At 46.7% G+C, this 20,063-nt stretch overlaps 1 protein-coding gene across 5 annotated transcripts in view; it reads right to left on the bottom strand.

Annotated features, from left to right (window-relative positions):
* TECTA (tectorin alpha) overlaps positions 1-20,063 on the bottom strand; it is a 68,294-nt gene that overhangs the window by 22,333 nt on the left and 25,898 nt on the right. For all 5 annotated transcript variants that reach the window (XR_011541374.1, XR_011541373.1, XM_070625060.1 and 2 more), the window contains 3 exons: positions 18,291-18,864; positions 12,118-12,719; positions 4,452-5,013 (listed from right to left, as the gene is read on the bottom strand). Coding sequence is in view for 3 of the 5 variants with exons in the window: in XM_070625060.1 (XP_070481161.1) it covers positions 4,452-5,013; positions 12,118-12,719; positions 18,291-18,864 (1,738 nt within the window). In the remaining 2 variants the exon portion in view is untranslated. The remainder of the gene's footprint in view (positions 1-4,451; positions 5,014-12,117; positions 12,720-18,290; positions 18,865-20,063) is intronic.

Genomic DNA, 20,063 nt, shown 5'->3' with positions numbered 1-20,063 from the left:
CTTAGTGTGTAACTGTTCAGTAAGTGTTAGCCAATCCTTAAAGACAGGTTTGCTTAAAAGTTTTATAGAAACTATTATTTTAATCAATGTATACAAAAAGCACAACTACTGTTACGTGAGAATTTCTACTCTACGCCATTTAGCCTTGAATTATTGTGTTTGCCCTGCCGTGTGGTGTGTGTATTTTAGGTGTTTACAATGCTGCTGCACTGAACATCCTTGTACATACATCTTTGCCCTCATGAGTAAGTGCCTCCGTACAATAAATTCCTGGAAGAGGAATCGCTGGGTCAAAGGGTATGTACCTTTAAATTTTTGATAGATGCAACGGAATTGCCCTCTAAAGAGGCTGCGCCAATCCTCCTCCTACCAGGGCAGTATGAGGTTTATTTTCCCACATCCTTGTTGATTATTTATCACCAACCCTCTGATCCTTGGAAATATGAAAGCTTACATGCTATATCTACAAGGGATTACTATCCAGAATATATAGAGAACTTCTAAAACTGAACAACAACAAAAAACAACCTGATTCAAAAATGGGCAAAAGACTGAATAGCCGTTTCTCCAAAGAAGATATAGGAATGGCCAATAAACACATGAAAAGATGCTCAACATCACTAATCCCCAGGGAAATCAAAACTACAATGTGATACCACCTCACACCTATTGGGATGGCTACTCTCCAAGGAAAAAAAAGAAAAGAAAAAATGTTGGCAAAGATGTGGAGAAATTGGAATCCTCACGCACTGTTGACGGGAATGTAAAATGGTACAGATGCTGTGGAAACAGGATGGCAGTTCCTCAAAAAATTAAACATAGAATTACCGTGTGACCCAACAATTCCACTTCTGGGTATATACTCAAAAGGTTTGAAAGAAGTATCTCAAAGAGATATTTATACATCTATGTTCATAGCAGCATTATTCACAATAGCTAAAACATGGAAGCAACCCAAATGTCCACTGATGGAGGAATGGATAAGCAAAGTGTGGTCTATACACACAATGGAATATTATTCAGCCTTAAAAAGGAAGGAAATTCTGCAATATACTACTCCTATTTAACAGACTTTGGACTCAGGACTCTGAAGTAGCAAAAGCTACCTCTGATAAAAGGGAAAGTGAGAGTGGTACTCAACCTTGACTGACCACTTAGTAGGTGTCAGGCACTGGGGGGCATGGTTTATGGGACATCATCACATTTAATTCTCACGATGGCCCGATGAGGTTGGAACACGTCTCCCCAGACCCGATCCTACAGAGCTGTACACTCTCTGCAGCACCCGAGGGCTCCCCAGCTCCCCAGGGCTCCCTGCCTGACGAGGGTCAGAGAGGCAGCATTGCACAGCAGGCAGAGTACCGTCTCTGGAGCCATTTTCCAACTTACTCGAGCCACTTTCCGGGCGAAAGCTACTTAATTTCTGTGAGTTTTGGTTTCCACCTCTAGAAAATGGGATGATGAATAGGACCTACTTTATAGGGTTTCTTGAAAAGTGAGGACTTATATCACACTTAGCATAGTACTCAGCACATAGTCAGAGCTAAGTAACTGTTAGAATTTATTATTTTCTTCTCTTACTGTACTGTCACCATCTAGCATTCTAATTTAAGTCCCCCATTAAGGGACTGAAAGAATGATAGACTCAGCTGAACAAATTTTAGGGAGGGCTTAGTAATTAAGACAATTGACCTCCCCTTCCCCCCTAAGCCTATTTGTTCAACTTGGATGAAGAAGTTTTCCAATGCATTTACAAATAAGGTAATTGAGTAATAAATTATACCATTGATAGGAACAGCCAATAGCATTGAAAACAACAGCGCTCTACCTTGTTCCCAATAAAGCCTAAATTTAATGGGCAATTCGGGCTTAATCCTTTTTCTCCTGAAAGCACCATTTCTCATATCTCAACACGTGAGGGTTGAATTGGATTAATTCTTAGTAGAATGGGGAGAGGGGTGGATGTCGGCTCTGCTCTTCATTTCTAGAGGCTCAAGGCACGTCAAATACATCAACTATGGTTACAAACAACCACATTCAAGACAGCCTTTCTGTGTCGCCGACCTCTCAGAACCGATGGCTGAGCTGAGACTCGGTCTTCCACCGCTTTTCTCTGCTTCTGAAATTCAAAACGGAAAACTAAGCTGCCTCCAACTGTGCCCGCCCCCATCCCACCCACAGACCGTCTTTAAAGTATAATTTTTTCTCTTATTTTAGCTTTGCTTTTTGCCAGTCACTACCACCATCTCATCAGTCGCTCTCTTTTGGATCTTTGCCTCCATCCCGAAATGCCGAGGTGGGTAAGGTCTAACCCTCTTGTGATGGGGGCGGCTGGCCCTGATGCTCGGCCTAGGCCTTGCTGGCAGGCAGCTAGTCCAGGCAAAGATAGGGCCCAAGGTCAAGGGTGGGGCAGGACAGACGTGGCTCTGAGTGCCTTGGATTGAGTTCCTAGTACTCTGCATAGAGCCGATGTCTGGACAGAACTTTGAGGACAGGAGAGGAAAAGGTTGCAGATGGAGGGGACAGGAGGACAAGAAAAATGGTCTTCATATCCTTTATGAAGGGTCTCCCTTCCCAAAATGGTTTCTCCATCCTGCACCATTCTTATCCCTATGGGTCCCAGCTCTGGAGGGGTAGGGGGACCCTCTTCCTCAGAGGTAAGGTTATGAGGGCTTACGAACTTGATTCCTTTTCTTTCCCACGAGTGACAAAACTCGACAGCCACAATTGAAGGTGAGAGTTCCCGGCATCAGTCCCCTTTAAAAACAACTCTTTCCTGTGATTTCCCTGCTGGTCATAGTAGCTGGAAGCAGTGGGTTTTGGCAGACACTGTGCCCTGCCCCCAGCCCAGTCATGCCAGAACGCAGGACAGCCACCGTGGCACGGCTACAGGCAAAGAGGCAACTCCCAGGAGTGGGTCTCAAGAGGAAGCAGGCAGGTCTCCTTCCTAAAACTGCTTCCCCATCCTGCCCCATCTTTAGGGCCTGGGTCCAGAGCCTGGTTTTCTGATTTAGAAGAAGGCAAGCTCTCTGGCCCCACTGTGCTGACCCCGATGAATCCAGAGTAGCTCTGGGGATTTATCCAGACCCTCACCTTTTTATAGGCGTAGTTATTTTACGGAAGTCACCAGAGGCCAGTTAGTTCGGACAGTCCCTCTGCTGGCATCATCGCCCAACCCCGCACTCCGGGACTGAGCCTGGATGAAACGGTACTGGCATCGTTTCCCTCCCTCCCCCCGCTTCCTCCCACCCTCTCCCACGATCTACATGAATCCAATTATGTGGAATGTAAACTAACTGTGTGAGCATTAAACTACAACACTGCTTCTGGTTTTTCATCCAAATCTCCCTTTTCCAGGATGAAAAGGGCGTTTATTCTCTGGGACCCCTGCTGTATCACTTATTAGAGCTCTATGCATTCAGCATCAATTTGTAGCCTTTTCATACAGTCAGACCTAAAAGAAATTTGCTATAGCTAATGAGATTGAGATGGGAAAACAGACCGAGGCAGACTGGCCAAAGATCAATAGTGGTTTCTCCTCCCAATCTTTTCCTATTGTGTTGTGCTAAACGCAGGCAAATGATTTCAGTACATAGTACACCCGTATAGTGCATAAGTTGAAAGCATGAGCTTTGGGGTTAGAAGATGGAATCCAGACTTCACCACTGAGATTGTCTGACCTTAGGCAAGTTACTTGACTCCGCTGAGTCTCAGTTTCTCCCGACTAATTGGGTTATTGAGGAGAATAAATGAGATAATGTTGATGAAGTAGTTAGCACTGGGCTTGGCTCAGAGCAAGCTATTAATATAACAACAATGCCACTTAGCATGCATAGAGCGTGCTGTGCTTTCAATTACCTAATTTGATCCTCCTGGCGTTTCCATAGCATAGGTGTAGGCAGCAGCAGCATCACAGCATTATCGGGGAAACTAAGAACCAGGGAGGAAAACTGAAATGCTTCAAGGTCACACCAATCCTTAAGGACAGAGAAAGCTTTGTGTTTCCTAAGCGCAAAGACTGATACATGATATTTATGAATCATATAGAATAACACACTTAGAGAAAGCATGTGAATTACCAGCACAACGATGGGCCCAGGAGGCTCTAGATCCAACTAGCTAACCACCTAACTAACTAACTCTTCACCCATTAGTCCTTTGCTAGAATTTTATTGCGCACTTGCTGAGTCCAAATGCCGTGTATGCTCTGTACTTTATATACATGATCTTATTTCATGCTCAGAGCAATACATGAAATAAGTAGTATTAACTCCATTTTATAGATAAGAAAATGGAGGCTCTGGGAGGTTGCGTATCTTGTCTCAGATAACAAACTCAATTCCAAAGTGCATATCCTTAAATTGCTCTGCTCAATTTGCTCTGACTCCTACGGCGCTGGAAGACTGGCCTGCCACACCAGTCAAGATACAAGGAGAGACGTGAGGACTCACAGCAGGACGTGTAATTCCTCCAGCCGGTCACTGCGATCCCCTGGGTCTGGCAGGTGCTGGCATAGTTCTGCAGCCAGCTGCAGGCGGTCTGCACCGCGCCCCCATCGATGCAAGAGTCAAAGAGGCAGTTCTTGTAGAAGAAGGCGGGGTTGACTTTGCTGTGACACTTGGCGAAACCAGCGTTCTGGTTGGGGATCAGGCCGCATAGCTGCTGCACCTTGGAGAAACCTTCCACCTTGGCACAGGAAGGACAGCGGTCCCCACAGCCAACCTGGCAGAACGTGTCCCTCTTCACCCAGCTCTGCCCAAACTCACTGATACTGGATGCGAGCAGACCCATGGGCATCTCCAGATCATCATCAGGGTTGCTATTATAGCGGCCGCACAGGCCGTAGGTGCTGTTCTGCATGCTCCGAGGGACGGTGATTGACAGGAAAGTCTTCCAGTCGTACACAACCTTCAGGCCAAAATCAGTTTCCACCACCACATGGAAGCCGAAGGAAAAGATATTTATCTTCCCATGTCCCAACTTCAGGGGCAGATATAGCCGTTCATTGTTGACCTGCAAGAGAAAGAGAGTTAAGTAGAGAAATACAGTCTGCCCAGAGTCTCCTAGCCCTTCTAACGATTAGTCTTCGGAGAGGCAGTCCCAGAGGGGGTTTGAGCAGGCTGAATGCAATCTTTACACTAAGTGTTGTCTATGTCAGTCAACTATTATTATTAGGATTTGAACAGACTTAAATGACTACCCTTTGTACACTAATACACCTATTTATTGCAGTGCCTTCTGTTTACATACCATTACTCCCCCCAGGAGTTCAAATTGTTTTCTCCAAGGTAATGAGAGGGTAATAAGAATTCAATTAAAGTTTAGACTAAAACACTGAAACTTAGAACTCCTGTGTTTCTATTTCCAGATCCACGGTGGATTTATTTTAGGCAAGCCCCAATTTCTTAATTCCTTTGGGATTTTTTTTTTCCCCTGAAGAATGACTTGACTTTTCTGGTCGCTCTGCCTAAGATGCCATTCTTCACCTGTCAACATCCCTCTCATCACCCAGGCCCTGCTCAAACGTCGCCTCTTTATAAAGCAAGGTTTTCTGAGCCTGTGGTCAGAATTAATCGCTCCTGCATCCGGGTGACCAGAACATGTTATTTATACTTCTCTTTATTTATCTTCACCTTTGGCCAAGGTCAAGCATATGCACACTGCCATTGAAGCACACATCACAATCGGTCTTATATTCTGGTTGGTTGGCTTCATTTCTGTCTCGCCTACAAGATTATGAGCAACTTGAGGGCAGGAACCACATTTTACTGATCTTTATATCCACCTTCCCCGCGTTACCTACCGGGCGCCCAGCACGATGCCTCACACAGAGAGGGCCCTTGACATGTTTCTGCCCATATATTTTTAATTCAGAAAACAAAGAAATCCCTTAGCGTAAAACTGCAGAACCGCACTGGCCTTGAACTATTTTGATTCAGATGAGCCAAATCCTATAGCCCTGGCTGGGTGAGTGCATGATGGGAAACAGAGACTGCTCCGAGGACGACGAGGAGAGCCGGTCTTCCTCGTGGGAGGAGCAGGTGGCTGCAGCTGGGGGTGTTCTAAGATTGCTCTCTGGCCAGAAATACCTTCCCTCCTCACCTCCTAACCTCTCTCCTTTCTTGACATCCCTGCCATCCTTGCTACTGCTTTAGTTCAGACTCTCGTCACCTTCCACCTTGACTACTGAACACTCTCCGAACTGGCCTCTCTGCTCCAGAATTGCCCCTCTCCTCCATTCACTCACGACTGCCACCCCAATATTTTTTAATGCAACTGTAAGCAGTTAATCCAATACTTAAACCCCCTCTCCACGGCTTGAGTAAATGTCTCATATGCTTAGCACATCACACAGGGCTCTCCAGGAGCTGGCCCTGCCTCTCAGACCCAACCCACTCCCTTCCTCCACTCCAGCAATACCTAACACTTTGCACTTCCCCAAATGGACCAAGTGGAGCCATTCCACCCTGCCATTTACTTTCCTGCAAGCATGGTGGTACTTTCTGTGTCCTGCCCAGGGCGACCCATCCTCAGCCACTGTGATTGTGGGCAATGATAACTCACAGCTGGCCTTGGCTGAATGGGAGCCACTTGGCCCAGCAAGTTATGACCCCCTCCCCCAACTCCAACCACTTCTCCCATCCCAAAAGCAACCCTCGGCCATTGACTGACCAACACAGGGGACCAACTCTGTGTGTAGGTCATACACCAGAGCTCCCAGTAGTTCAGGCTGAAGCTGGTCTCCAGCTTAGACCACATCCTTGCTGAGCTCTCTTCCCTTGGTGCTTCCCGCACTTTCTCAAAAATCCCCATCTCAGACTCTGCCTCTAGGAACCTGACCTAAGACAGCAATGATGCCCTTCCTTCCATCCCCCTCTCTATGGGGCAATACTCACTTTTCAAATTCCAACTCAACTATCTTCTCTTCTATGAATATTTATTTAGGCAGAATTCATTCATTCATCCAAGAGACATCAATTTGGCATTACTGTGTGCCAGGCACTGTGCTAAGTGCTGGAATAAAGCACAGAGCCCTTTCCCTAGGAGCTCACAGGCATGTGGCAGAGATAAGTACATAAAGAGATAATAATGACATCATCTGATAAAAGCAACAATAGAGATAAATAGATACACAGAAACCAGACTCAGCCTGGGGACAGAATCTGGGATGCCTGCAGAAGATGCTGCCCTCGCCCAGTCCTAAAGGATGAGTGGTGTTGGCCAGTTAAGGAGAAATGAGAATGAAGAAAAGGAATCCCAGGAAAAGGACAAAAGGAGAGGAAAAACCTGATAAATATGAAGAATTACAGCAATTTAGTGCTGCTGGAGCATAAAATGTGGCCTTGGGAGTGGTGGGAGATGGAGATGGAGAGGTGGGGAGGGCCTGGATTGTGGAGGGCCTCGTATGCAACGCCACACATGGCAGAAAGGTCCTTGAGACCAAGCCTGAGAAAGATCTATTCATTTCGCAAAAACGAAGTCATCGGTGACCTTAATAAGAAAACTTCACTAGAGTGATAAGGCCAGAAGTCAGATTGCAGAAGTTCAACAGCAAATAGGAGATACAGAAGTTGAGATGGCTCTCTCCAGGAGTTTGAAAAGAAAGGGGACGAGAGAGATTGGACAGAAGCTAGTGGGGAATCGGGGTCAAGGTTTTTTTTAGAAGGAACATGTCCATGGGTCAAAGAGGAGGACCTCAGACACAGAAGGGAGAGGAGATGACAGATGGGCAAATCGCTGAGGAGGCAAAGCAGAGATGGCAAAGGTGAAGAGTGGCCACAGAGAGGAGAAGAGATGCTTCATTCTCTGTGCCTGGAAGAGAGGAGGTGAGGAGGATCTGGTGACGGGTCATTCCAGTGACAGTGCAGGAGGGTGGAAGGAGAGGGGAGATCAAGCCTGGTGAGCACAGCTTTCCCAACTGGGAGGCCCAGAGACAGAGCAACAGGGGCTCTGCATAGACACAGAACACAGATGTGGAAGGTCACTGAGGGAAGCAAAGGTGGCGGGGACTCCCACCTGCCTTGAAGACTCACACTAATAAACTAAAAGCTATGCACCCAAAGGCTCACGTGCGCTGTCTTACTTTTCCTCCTGAGTTTCCTGCATTCTATGTTCTTGGCTATTGTGTGTCAAGCCGGAGGCAATATAATTGGATGAAAGCTAAAAGGCTTGCAAATTCTGTCATTGCCCAGGAGAACCCTGAGGAAGGAATGCCTTTCAACTCAGACAGGCACACCCAGCTTGCCTCTGTCTCTGAAGCACCCCGAATGCCACCTGCATCCTGACATCACAGCCCAGTCTCTCTCTGTGAGTGAGAAATGGAAGGAAAGAGGGGGCAGAGGGAGAGGAGCAGAGAAGGGGAGAGGTTGGTATGGAAGGAGAGCCTGATGGATGGAGGGGAAGGTGCAGAGGAGGAAGAGAAAAGGGCATGGGGACGAGTGTGAGGAAACGGACTGTAAATATTCAAGTATTGCAAACGAGACCACATATTAGATTTTTATAGAGAGGTTTCCTTTAAACAACTGGCCCTGCTCTGTTCCCACAGCCTCTTCGGCTGCTCTCAGGTCCCTCATGGCCGACACTTGCTACTCCCTTGGGTCTTCGCTGATGTTTCCTTTTCCTAGAATGCCTGTACTTCAATCTCTGCCCGGCTAACCTATTCCTTCAGGGCTCAGCTCTGTCTGGGTCCTCTCTTCCAGAAAGCCTTCCATTGGCTTAGGCAATCTTTGCTCTCATGACCCGCCGCACGTCACATTTTTGTAGCACTTCACATTACATCGACTTTACCTGCTAACATGTCTTTGTCTCCCCCTAGACCCTGTGTTCTCTTAGGACAGAAGCCATGTTTGATTCTTTTTTCTTCCCCCAGAGCTTGGCACAGAATAGGCACCAATACAAGCCGTCAAACTAAACTGAGCTAGAGAGAGGCTCAAAACCTTGCTCTCCTCTGATGGTTACAGGATTGGCAATAAGATTGGCAACCAGCTGTGAGGGTCCTGAAAACCTTCCCTGTGGCCTGGACCACGAAGGACCTGGTTGTGCTGAAGCCTGGGGTGGACGGTGGGAGAGGGACCATCTCTGTTGAACTCCAGCCGTGGACTGCCGAGACGTGGGCTGTGGCAGTGGCCCCGGGAGTGGCTCACCTTCTGTCGCTCACCCCCATAACCCTGTCTGGTATATAGATAGCATACTTATTTCTAGTTTCCCTTGGCTTAGTGGATTTCCCCACGTCCTCCAGTACTGCATAATGCAGGGAAATGTCAGAGTCATAGAGGGACCCTGCGTCCCAAGGAATCACTTCCATGTCCCCTCCCTTTCTGAGAGCACCAGCAGTGACTGGGGGCTCCGCGCTGTGTTTGCCCAGCTCTTCACTCTACGTTGTCATTATCATGGCCACTATTCTTCTCTCTGGGAGAGATGTGACTAATAATAACATCATAGAAAAACAAATGCAAATCATTGAACAAGCAGATCCTGTAATGCATAGCAATAATTCAAAGTAAATGCTAAATCTATCCCCAGGCCCAAGAACAAAAGAGCCATCAAGCATCCTGAACTTGGTCCTCTTGGCAGAGATTTGAAAGCTATATACCGTGTTCCCAGCATGGGCACTTAAGATATCTGGGTGACTTAGAAAGATGGGTCCCCTATCCCTTTAATCAACTCCTCCTTGATGCTCATTACTCCCTAATTACTCCCTATTGCGGGTTGAACTGTGTCCCCAAAAGATATGTTGAAGTCTTAACCCCCAGGACCTATGAGTGTGACCTTATTTGGAAACAGAGTCCTTGCAGATGTAATCAAGTTAAGATAAGATCACAGTGGATTAAGGTGGGCCCTAAATCCAATGATGAGTGTTCTTAAAACGAGAGAGAGATTTGGCACAGAAAACCAGCAGATACAGAGGGAGAAAGGCCACGAGAAGATGGGGCAGAGACTGGAGCTATGCTGCCACAAGCCAAGGATGGCCAAGAACTGCCTATAATACCAGAAGCTAGGAGAGAGGCCCGGAACAGATTCTGCCCTGGAACCTCAGAGGGAGCACGGCCCTGCCGACACCTTGATTTCTGGTTTCTAGTCTCTAGAAGTGTGAGAGAATATGTTTCTGTTGTTTTAAGCCATGTAGTCTGTGGTATTTTGTGCTGGCAGCCCTAGGAAACTAATATACCCCTCCCTCTCCACCTTTTTATGGGAGGAAGGAACTAGCTGGGTGGTTCTCATGACCCTGGACGTTAACCATGAGTGCATCTCAGGAGATTAGATCAGGACATGTGCCTGGAAGGTGAGCTGACCCATTAGGGCCTTAGCCCTAAAGTGGAGGAAAAGGGAGGGAAATACCCAGTAAGAGTGGGGAATCGACCACCATGTAGGAGAGAAGGGAGAGTATGAAAATGAGTAAGTCTTCATGAGGATCCAAGGGTCCATATGTGAAAATAACTGGGTCAGAAAACAACACGTGTAGCCTCAGATGTCTATATACCTAAATGCTGAGGGCACGTAACACAAGGCAGAAAATACAGTTTCATAATACGCTGCGTGGGACAGGACCTCTGAACAGATGGTATTTTAAAAGAAGAAAAAACCTGAAAGGTAGAAAGATGGAAGAGTGTTGAAAGTCAAGGAGATAAGGAACTGCACGAAAACTTATAAATCAAAGGGTGGGAATATACCGGATAAGGAGAAAAGGACAAATATTATGTAAGCCACACGGACAAAACGATTGACGTTTGTTTTAACGCATATGATGAAAACAGAGTAGAGGGAAGTTATTGTAATGGGCAGCTTCAACTATCCCGATAGCTGTTTGAAACCTTATGAGGCTAAAAGCAAAGCATCTGATATATTCTTAACTTGCCTCAGTGGCAATTTAATCTCCCAGATTGCTGAAGAAGTGACCAGCAGCAAAATGAAAGTCAAAGAAACCTTGGAAAAAAGAGGTTATTATGTCATCCTTCTCACTCATTAAACAAACATTTTGAGCGTCATTACATGCAGGCACCATGTACTCATTTAACATAAAGATGAATTAGGTATGGTTCCTGCCCTCAAGAAGCTCACAGGTAGTATTGAGTGAGTTAGACATGAGCATCATGAAAAAATACAATATGATTCATGAACTAATGGATGTAAGAACCAAGGTTTAAGGAAAATCAAGGATTAAAGAAATCCTAAGGAAGGAAAGAAATCAGTAGAGTCACCCAGGGAAATTGTAAGCAACAGCTCAGAATTTTAGAGAATGTATACAAGATGGAAAGGAGTCTCCTTAGAGATAAATACGCCACAGACCAGCGAGGATAAAGTCAATAGGCTTACACCCTAAATCAGCTCCTCCCAAATGCCAAAGCAGAGGCCGGTGGCCGGCTTGTTAGTGTTCCAAGTGATGCTCAGAGCAAGACTTTGGAGAAGGAGTGGCTGGGCCTGTTGCTGGGGCCGATGTCCTCAGGCTGAACTAGGAGTACGTGGAACTCCTCCCCCCTACTTGCTCCTGTCTTCATGGTCAAGGGAGTGAACAGGGTGGGAAGGGTAGAAAGAGGGAACAGAGGCCCAGGTGAGTAAGAGATTGTAGGAGAGCTCTTCAGTGCTCCAAAACTGTGCAAGACTCTTGAGCTCCGGATCCCGTGGGAGCCAACAGCGAGACTGGAAGAGGTGGAAGGAAGCCAGAGCAGGCAAATATCATTCTGATCTCAAAAAAGGGAAGGAGGTGCATTAGACAGCAGCACCACTTATAGATGCCTAATCCACACTGGCCTGTGTTCTCTTTCACAGGTGGAATAACTGCCTAACGCCGCAGAGCGGTCGCCACGCTGGGATTCCAATCTAGGTCCGTGCTCTCTCCAGCATACACTGCTACAACATGAAAGGGACCATTTCTAGAGCTGCCTGTGTTCCTAATTTGGTGCTTATGACTTGGGCAGATCATTTTTCTCTCTGAGGCTCAGTTTCCTTACCTATAAGATAAAGTGACAGAAAATCTCCAGGACCCCTCTCTGCTCTAACATCCTAAGCTTTTCCTTGGATTCTGGACCAGCCTGATTCAGTTGCAGCCCGGCTTACTGACCCAGGACCCCTGTCCTCACATCCCCACGACTCCCTTCCTGGGGTCTGGCTTGTACTCACCAGCACAGTGTGCTTGTAGGCCCTGTGAATCACAATGCTGTAGCCAAAAACAGTCACGTCCACCTGCTTGACCCACAAGGCCAGTGACGGGTCCCGGTCCTCGTTCTTGGCTGTGACGATGAACTTGGGAAAAGCATCTGAGCTCGGCCTGTTTCCTGTGGTGCACAGGATGAATGGGCAGCTGGTCTGGAAGTCAAAGGGGTAGCCATCAAAAGTCAGGTAGTGGCCGTAGCCCGAGACGATGCAGGAGGCGTCGGTGCGGGCCTGGCAGTGGTACAGGCCACCGTCCTCCATGCAGTACTCGTCGTCCTTGCAGGGGACGGTCTCACAGTGAACACTGTTGTCTGTGCCATTGCAATAGCAGAAGATCTGACAGTCCAGGTCCACCCAGAAGGTCTCGTTGGTGGCAAGTTGGTGTCCCTCAAAGTTGCAGCCACATTCGCTCCGGGTGACGCACTGGCTGCCTTGCAGGGCATAGCCCTCATCACACTGACACCCCTCGGAGCAGGTGTCCACACAGATGGGGCCCAGGGTCAGGGTCTCACAGGTCTCCACACATGTCACACACTCCTCGAAATGGCTGTTCTCCGGGCATTCCAGAGCTGAGGGTGGTCAAGGAGAAGACAGGCTTGAGAAAGGGACAGAGGTCAGAGATAGATGACGCGTGCTCTCACTAGCATGCGTGTGTGTGTGCATGTGTGTGTGTGTGCTGCGTGTGTCCTCTTATTTGTACAGCACAGTGAGCGTGATGAATGCCATGCGATCAGCACCACTGTCATCCTTGTTTGGGGTGATCAAAGGCTCAGGGAACTCCTCACACGTGTGCTTCTCTGTGCACTTCACTTTCCATGTGGAAGATTCCAAGATTAGGAGCCTGTACAGAGCATGTGCTGCACACCAGGCACTGTTCTAGGCACTTGAGTGTAACTTTTCTCAACGATCTGGAAGGTAAGTAGTCTTATCATCCCTATTTTATAGATGAGATAACTGAAGCTCAGAGACTTAATTTAATCCAGCTAATAAGTACCAGGGAGAGATTCGAATCGCGATCTCCTGAGTCGAAGTTTCCTGACTTGAAGACTCTGGAGAGAAAGTGTTCTGGAAAGAACAAGTGCATTGAGGCCATAGAGACCAGTGGATACCACCTCTGAGCTTCAGTTTCTTCTTTTGTTAAATGAGAACAATACTTACCCAGCATGGTGGCTCTGAGGATTAATAACCTAATATATTGAGTTCACAGCAGAGTGTTAATAAATAGTATCCCCTCCCCCCTCTTTCCACTTCCTTCTATACGGAAAGGCTTTATGTACGTATTTTTATTCTACAAATTGGTCGTTCCCTTTGTCTTTCATTTCTCTGCTCCTGGCGCCCTCTGCACCAGCTCCGCCCCACCCTCCCACATGGTCACCCCCACCTCCTTTGCCCACACTCTTTCGCCGACCTGGAGAGCCCTCACAAGGCGAAATCCTACCCATTCTTCATTTCAAATTGCACTTCTGCCCAGAAGCCTTCCTTGATAGATCAAGTGTCTGAGTCACAAAGCACAGCACATAAAATGATGACAGCATGTGCGGCTCACTGTGGAATTCTGGGTAACTTTCCCATTTCTCTTTATTATTTTAGGTTTGTCAAAATTTGACCTGGGCAGGGATGAATCCAGGAACACAGAAGAAATCTACCTACAGGTCTGTGTAGACTGAAGATCTGTGAAGGTCCCCAACATCTCCTGGGAGAATAAGATCATGCCTTTAAAACCTTTGCTCCTATGCATACTACCATTCCTTAATAGCATTTTATAATCCAAGGACACAAAGGACACTACAGAGAAATAAACTGCATGGCAAGAACAGCTCTGCCCGCAAGTACCATCGCAATGGTTCTGCACTGTGTACTGAAAGCCAGTCTTTTTTCTTCTGGGCTAAAGGACCATCCCCACTCCCGTGGACAACAATACCATGCAGCTTTGAGTCAAAGGCTTTGAGTTGAAGGCTAGTTCAGCCCTGATTAAATACGTCTGTAGAGAGGGATTTTCATATTTGTCTCTAAATTATGAATGTTACAACACTGACTGCAGGTTTATGGTGATAGCAAACGACATGACTTATTTAAATGGCTCTTGCTTTATGACTTACTGTGTTGCCTGAATTTGCCTGAAAGTCTGGAACATACAGACGTGAAGTAATAAAACTTCCCCTGCCCCTGAAATGCCTCCGTGAAATTATTTAATTGGGCCCCCCAGCTCTGCCAGCAAGAGGGCTGGTTAAAAATATCTGAACACAGAAGCCGAGTTTGTCTCTCTCTAGGTATGAAGATTGCACTCCTGATTTGCAGCTGTTGCCTAATCTGATGCCCACCTGCAAGACCTCGACCAGATTCAGCCCTTAGCACCCAGAAATTTGATCGATCAAGCGTACACGCTCCGGTCCTTCTCGCCAAGGTCTGGCCAAGACATCCTGGAGGGGTGTCTCAAGTTTGAGCCCTGGCCTTCCCCCCAAGGAAGCCATGTTCCACGTGGCTGCTTCTGTTCTCACGTCTCTCTCTAAAAAAAACACTTACAAGAGCTTCGCCCAGCTTGGCAGCCCAGGTGAGGTACGGGGAGAAGCTCTTCTCGGCAGCCATCACACCCAGGAAAAGAGGGAATCATCACTATCCTGCTGTACTTACTTCGCACAAACACTGCCACCAAACGGTGCTCCATGCAGTACAAAAACAATCCAGAAACACTTCCTGCCAAGTACAAGTTCATCGTCTAAAGGGATGGCATGGACGCTGCCTGGCCACAAAACGGATTTGGCGTGGGGCAGACTCAGTAATGCCACACCGTGACCGAACGACAACTGGAAGGCTCAGTGTGGGAGCAGGGACAGAGATCATATTAGATAAGCCAGAGCTAGGACAGAGGAGGAAGTGGGAGGAAGATTGACAAGAAGGCTGTGGGAAAGCATTATAAGGTCCTGCCAGAGGTGGTGGTCAATGGAAACCTTGGAGCCTCTCCCCCTGTAGGTGACAATGAAAAGAGCAAGCTCCCAGAATTCTAGCTTTAGGATTCACAGCATGTGCTATTAATCCCTTCCCAGTGCAGCGAAGGCTCACCAGGGATATGACCACTCTTCTCTGAGAGGACAGTCACCAAACACTCCATGTATTCCTAAGACTTCCAAAGCTCAGAAACCAGAGATTTAAAAAGACAAGCATGTATATATGCGTATGCACGTGTGCATGTGTGTTCTTAGCTCCACCTAAGATGTTTCTGTTGAAAGGGCTTAGAAGCAAAGCAAGAATGCTCCAATAGCAAAGGGTCCACCTCACCCAAATCTTGGTTTCTAATAACATTCCCCAAGAAATGGAGTAATGGCTACTTCTAGTCTGGGGCAGGGAAGGTTAAGAGATGAGTGTGGAGCATCTTGTTATGCCAGAAAGTAAGACAATGACAGAGGCACGCCAAAAGGACAGGAGGTAACTTGAGGAGGCTCTCAAAGGCTAAATGTGGAAAAATATTAACACCAAAATAATTAACAAATATAATAGTCATCAAAAAAATAGGAATCCGTGTGTCCATATTGATAAGATAAATAAATGACTGAGACAGATAAGTAGATAGATGGATGGATGGATGGATGGATGGATGGATCGGTGGATAGATGGATAGGTAGGTAGGTAGGTAGGTAGGTAGGCAGATAGATGGATGATGGGCAGACAGAGAGAAGAGAAGGGAGGGCTTCTGCTTATAGTAGAATGACATCTGCTAACTGGTAAAAGTGGAAAGAGTGCTGGAGCCAGAAACCATCAGTTTGTAATCATCATGCTAAAGATTGATACAAGCGAAAAGCATCAATAGGCATTAAATCAAGGAGAGGGTTTTGATGACAAACAGGACACTCGCATGGTCTTGTGAAGGATCAGAATTGGTCACCCCAAAATGTGTCTCTTTGGCATGAGGATTATTTTGGACTGGTTACTTTTAAGAAACTGCAGACAGGGGAGAAGCTCTGAAAAGAAGATACCCTTTATAAGAGATTTACATTTGTAAGGGAAACCTCCATTTGTAAAAGTATTTCCCTCTCTGTACCAGGAGGAAGGGGGGATAACCTTATCTCTAGAAACTCTTATCAATGCGAAGGCAAGGCCTTAAATCTGCATAATAACCTGACTCTTGTACTGTGCTTTTCTGGTAATCTCCCATAACTGACTCCCCCCACTCCCAACATCCTCCTTGGTCTTTAGCCGAAGATGGTATTTAACGACAACCTTGGCCATTTTGGCAGGTTGCTCAGTTTTCCTGAGTTTCTCCCATGTATACATGTTACAAAGCTTTGATTTTCTCCTATTATTCTGTCTCATGTCAATTTAATTCATAGACCAGCCAGAAGGACCCAAAGGGTAGAGGATTTGTCTTCCTCCTCTACAGTCTTACAATGTCTGTCACAGATTGCTCATCAGTTGCAAGAGAAAAAACATAGTGACTACAGAGTGGAGACATTTGACAACACCTGACCAGGGGATCAACATGCCCATCACCAATGAGAGGACGCTGGACAGGGCGAGCCCCACATGTGATGGGGTGCCATGAGAAAACCACACATCACCTATACAGGAGTCTGAGTGGGGATGTACTGCACGACCTAATCATGACATTAGGTTCAAACCCAAACCCAAATTAAACCCGAATGGAGGCCCATTCTATTGAAAAAGGGGGGCGGTTGTATCTTAAAAAATGACAATGTTATAAAAGACAAAGAGAGCTAAGGCATTATTCCAGATTAATTAAAGGAGACTAAAGAGACATGACAACTAAATGCACATGTGGTCCTAGACTAGATGGGCTTTTTTTTTTTTTTTAAAGATTTTATTTTTTTCCTTTTTCTCCCCGAAGCCCCCTGGTACATAGCCATGTATTCTTCACTGTGGGCCCTTCTAGTTGTGGTATGTGGGACGCTGCCTCAGCGTAGTTTGATGAGCAGTGCCATGTCCGCGCCCAGGATTTGAACCAACAAAACACTGGGCCGCCTGCAGCAGAGCGCGCGGACTCAACCACTCGGCCATGGGCCCAGCCCCTAGATCTGCTTTGAGGAGGCAAAAAAGCCATAAAGGACATTACAGAGGCAAGTGACAAAACTGAAATAAGAATGTTAAATTATTATTTCAATGGTAAATTTCCTAAGGTCAACAGCTGCTCTGTGGTTCTGTAAATGAGTGTCCTTATTCTAAGGAAATACACATTGAAGTATTTAGGGCCAAAGAAGCATGACGTATGCAACTTTTCAAATGGAGAGAGAGAGTGAGAGAGAATGACAAAGCAAATGGGGAAAATGCTAACAAGAGGTTAATCTGGATAAAGGGGGTACAGATATTCTTGCAACTTTTCTACAACTCCAAAATGATTTCAAAATAAAAAGTTTTAAAAATTAAACAAATTTAGGAAGAAATATAATGGAAGAGAGATAAATGAATGAAGGAATCTTAATAGTGGTATTGGTTTCAGTTTAGGGCGGATCTTTTTGGTGGGAAAAGGACGGTTGCTGAAGTCCAGGTGGGGCAGTCCTTGCTCCAGGCCTAGGGCCCACCCTCTCAGCCACTCCTTCTATCCTTCCACTTTTCCCCTATAACAAGTGAGATATATGTCAGGTCTTCTCAGCAATTATTCTAATTACCAGTAGTACTGACACCTGCCCTACTGAGAAGGGTCAGATATTCTAGGGACAAAACGAAAAACTAGCAACATGGGACTCTCTTAGTAGCCATTGCCAGGTGCCCCAGGGAGCAGTGCCAATTCTGCTCTGAGAAGGGCAGCATGACTGATCACCTTCTATTGACACGAATGGGGCCCTTCTTTGCCAAGAGAGAAGGCACCTACGGAGACATCACAAAGATTTTTAGTCCTTTCACATGATGCCTATCTTCCGCTAGGTGAAACCACCAAGTCAATAGGGTGGCTAATTAGTCTACAGTGAAGAGATATTGTGTAATTAGAAACAAAGAACAGGTGAGAAACAGTTTGGTTTGGGGTGATGGGCCTTCCAGAGGACGCGCCAAACTAGGGAAGGTGCCCACAGGAACTATATAGTTCTTGGGCTCAACTCCATCAGGAAGAGAAGTCCTGAGTAAGAAGAGCCACTGTCTCATCCACATCCCCACCCCCAAGCTGGTCTCCCCGTGGATGTAGCCCAACTTACGGCAGAAGTCATAGGTACGCCAGGGGCCCACCTCCACGTCAGCGTTCTTGCAAGCACTTGCATACCGGGCCACAGAGTCACAGAGTTCCGACTCATTGCCTCCACTCTGGCACAGGCGGAAGAGGCAGGTGCGGTAGTAGGCGGTGACATTGACCACTCCATGGCACTCTAGAAAGGAGCTGTTGGAGGGGTCGTTGATGATGCCGCACCTGGAGCGGCTCCGATAGAATTTGAGCAGCTCTGAATCATTGTTGCAGGCCTTCAGCAGGTCCCCACACTCCCCGTTGCAGATCTCCTCGAAAGTTGTCCAGCTTTCCAGGAACACTGCCAGGTTGTCAGTGCACTTGCCGTTGGGGAGACAGAATTCATCGCTGGCGTTGGCATTGAAGAAGCCACACAACCCGCCGGTGCAATTGAAGTAAGCAGTGGAGAGCCGGATGTACAGCAGACCTATGTCTGTGTACTGGACGGTCACAATGCCCTTGGACTCTACTGTCGTGCTGTTTTTGTTTCGATAAATTTCCAGCCTTCCCGAAGGATGGAAAAAAGGCAATTCCACTTCCTGGCCATTCAACTGAAAAATCAAATCACTATCATCAATACCGGTTACACAGAAAGTACCCACCGTTTGCTAGGCTGTGGAATAAAGACATGGTCCCGCCCCATCACTAGCCCTTTGAGAAATGGCAAGAAGCTGACAGTCTATGGAAACCACACAGACAGCCACCATGTTTTCATGGGCATCTTTGCTTCTTTCTTTCTAGATTCCTTTGATTCAACACATTTGCTGTTTTTCTGGGTATGGACAAGATGGAGTGAGCTTAAAACAGAACTGAAATGTGAGTAAAAGTTGCCTTCGCCACGTGGCTTCCTCCTGCTGCCTGGCATCTCCTTTTCGCAGACAGCATCCCTTCTTCCCTATCTTTCTGGTTCCTTCTTTTCCCTTTGAATCTGACACTTCCTGAGTTCCAGCCCTTGGGGGCATATAGTATATGTCTAATCATCTATCTGTCCATCCACCTATCTACCTCTTACTATTCTTTTCATAAATTAATCTCTGCCACTGTGTCAATGGGAATGCAAACACAGCCCTCTCTGCTTGTGGATGTGTGTTATCACCTCCTTGTACAAAACTGCATTGACTCTTGTTTTCTAAATTAGACTTCATGTCAGACTATGAGATGCCTGTTGGACTGGAAGAGGGGAGATCCCCCCGCCCCTTCATCCCAGCTCTGCCACTACTTAGCTGTGACCTGCATCCCTCACTGACCCCTTTGGGATCTTCATGTGAAAACCAGGAGTTGCACTAGATGATTCCTAAGATTCCTTCTAGAACCAATGATCCATGAGCCTGAGTGCCTAATGACGGGTATGTTAGACCAGATCAGATGGCCAGGAGGCACCACGGCAGGCTAACCCTAACCCTAACCCTAATCCTAACCCCTAACTGCTCCAGACTCGATGGTCTTTGCATGACCCCACACAGCTTCCCATCTGTAGGTAGGAGAGTCAGTATAGTACAGGGTAAAGAGCACAGACCCTGGAGCCAGCCTGCCAGGGTTTGAATCCCACTTTATGGCTGTGTGTCTCTAGGGAAGTTACCTTAATCTCTCTGTGCTTCGGTTTTCTCATACATAAAATAATGGTAATAATATATACCTTATAGGATCAAATGTGGTCCTGCTCAGGAGAGTGCTTGGCACATAGTAAGCGTCCTGTAAGTCTTTGAAATTATGGACAGCTAGTGCTGCCAGATCTATCTAATTTAAGAAA

This window comes from Equus przewalskii, chromosome 6 (assembly GCF_037783145.1).
Source record: "Equus przewalskii isolate Varuska chromosome 6, EquPr2, whole genome shotgun sequence".
NCBI lineage: Eukaryota > Metazoa > Chordata > Mammalia > Perissodactyla > Equidae > Equus > Equus przewalskii.
The sequence above is the reverse complement of the archived record's forward strand: the minus strand, read 5'-3'. Positions and strand labels throughout refer to the sequence as shown.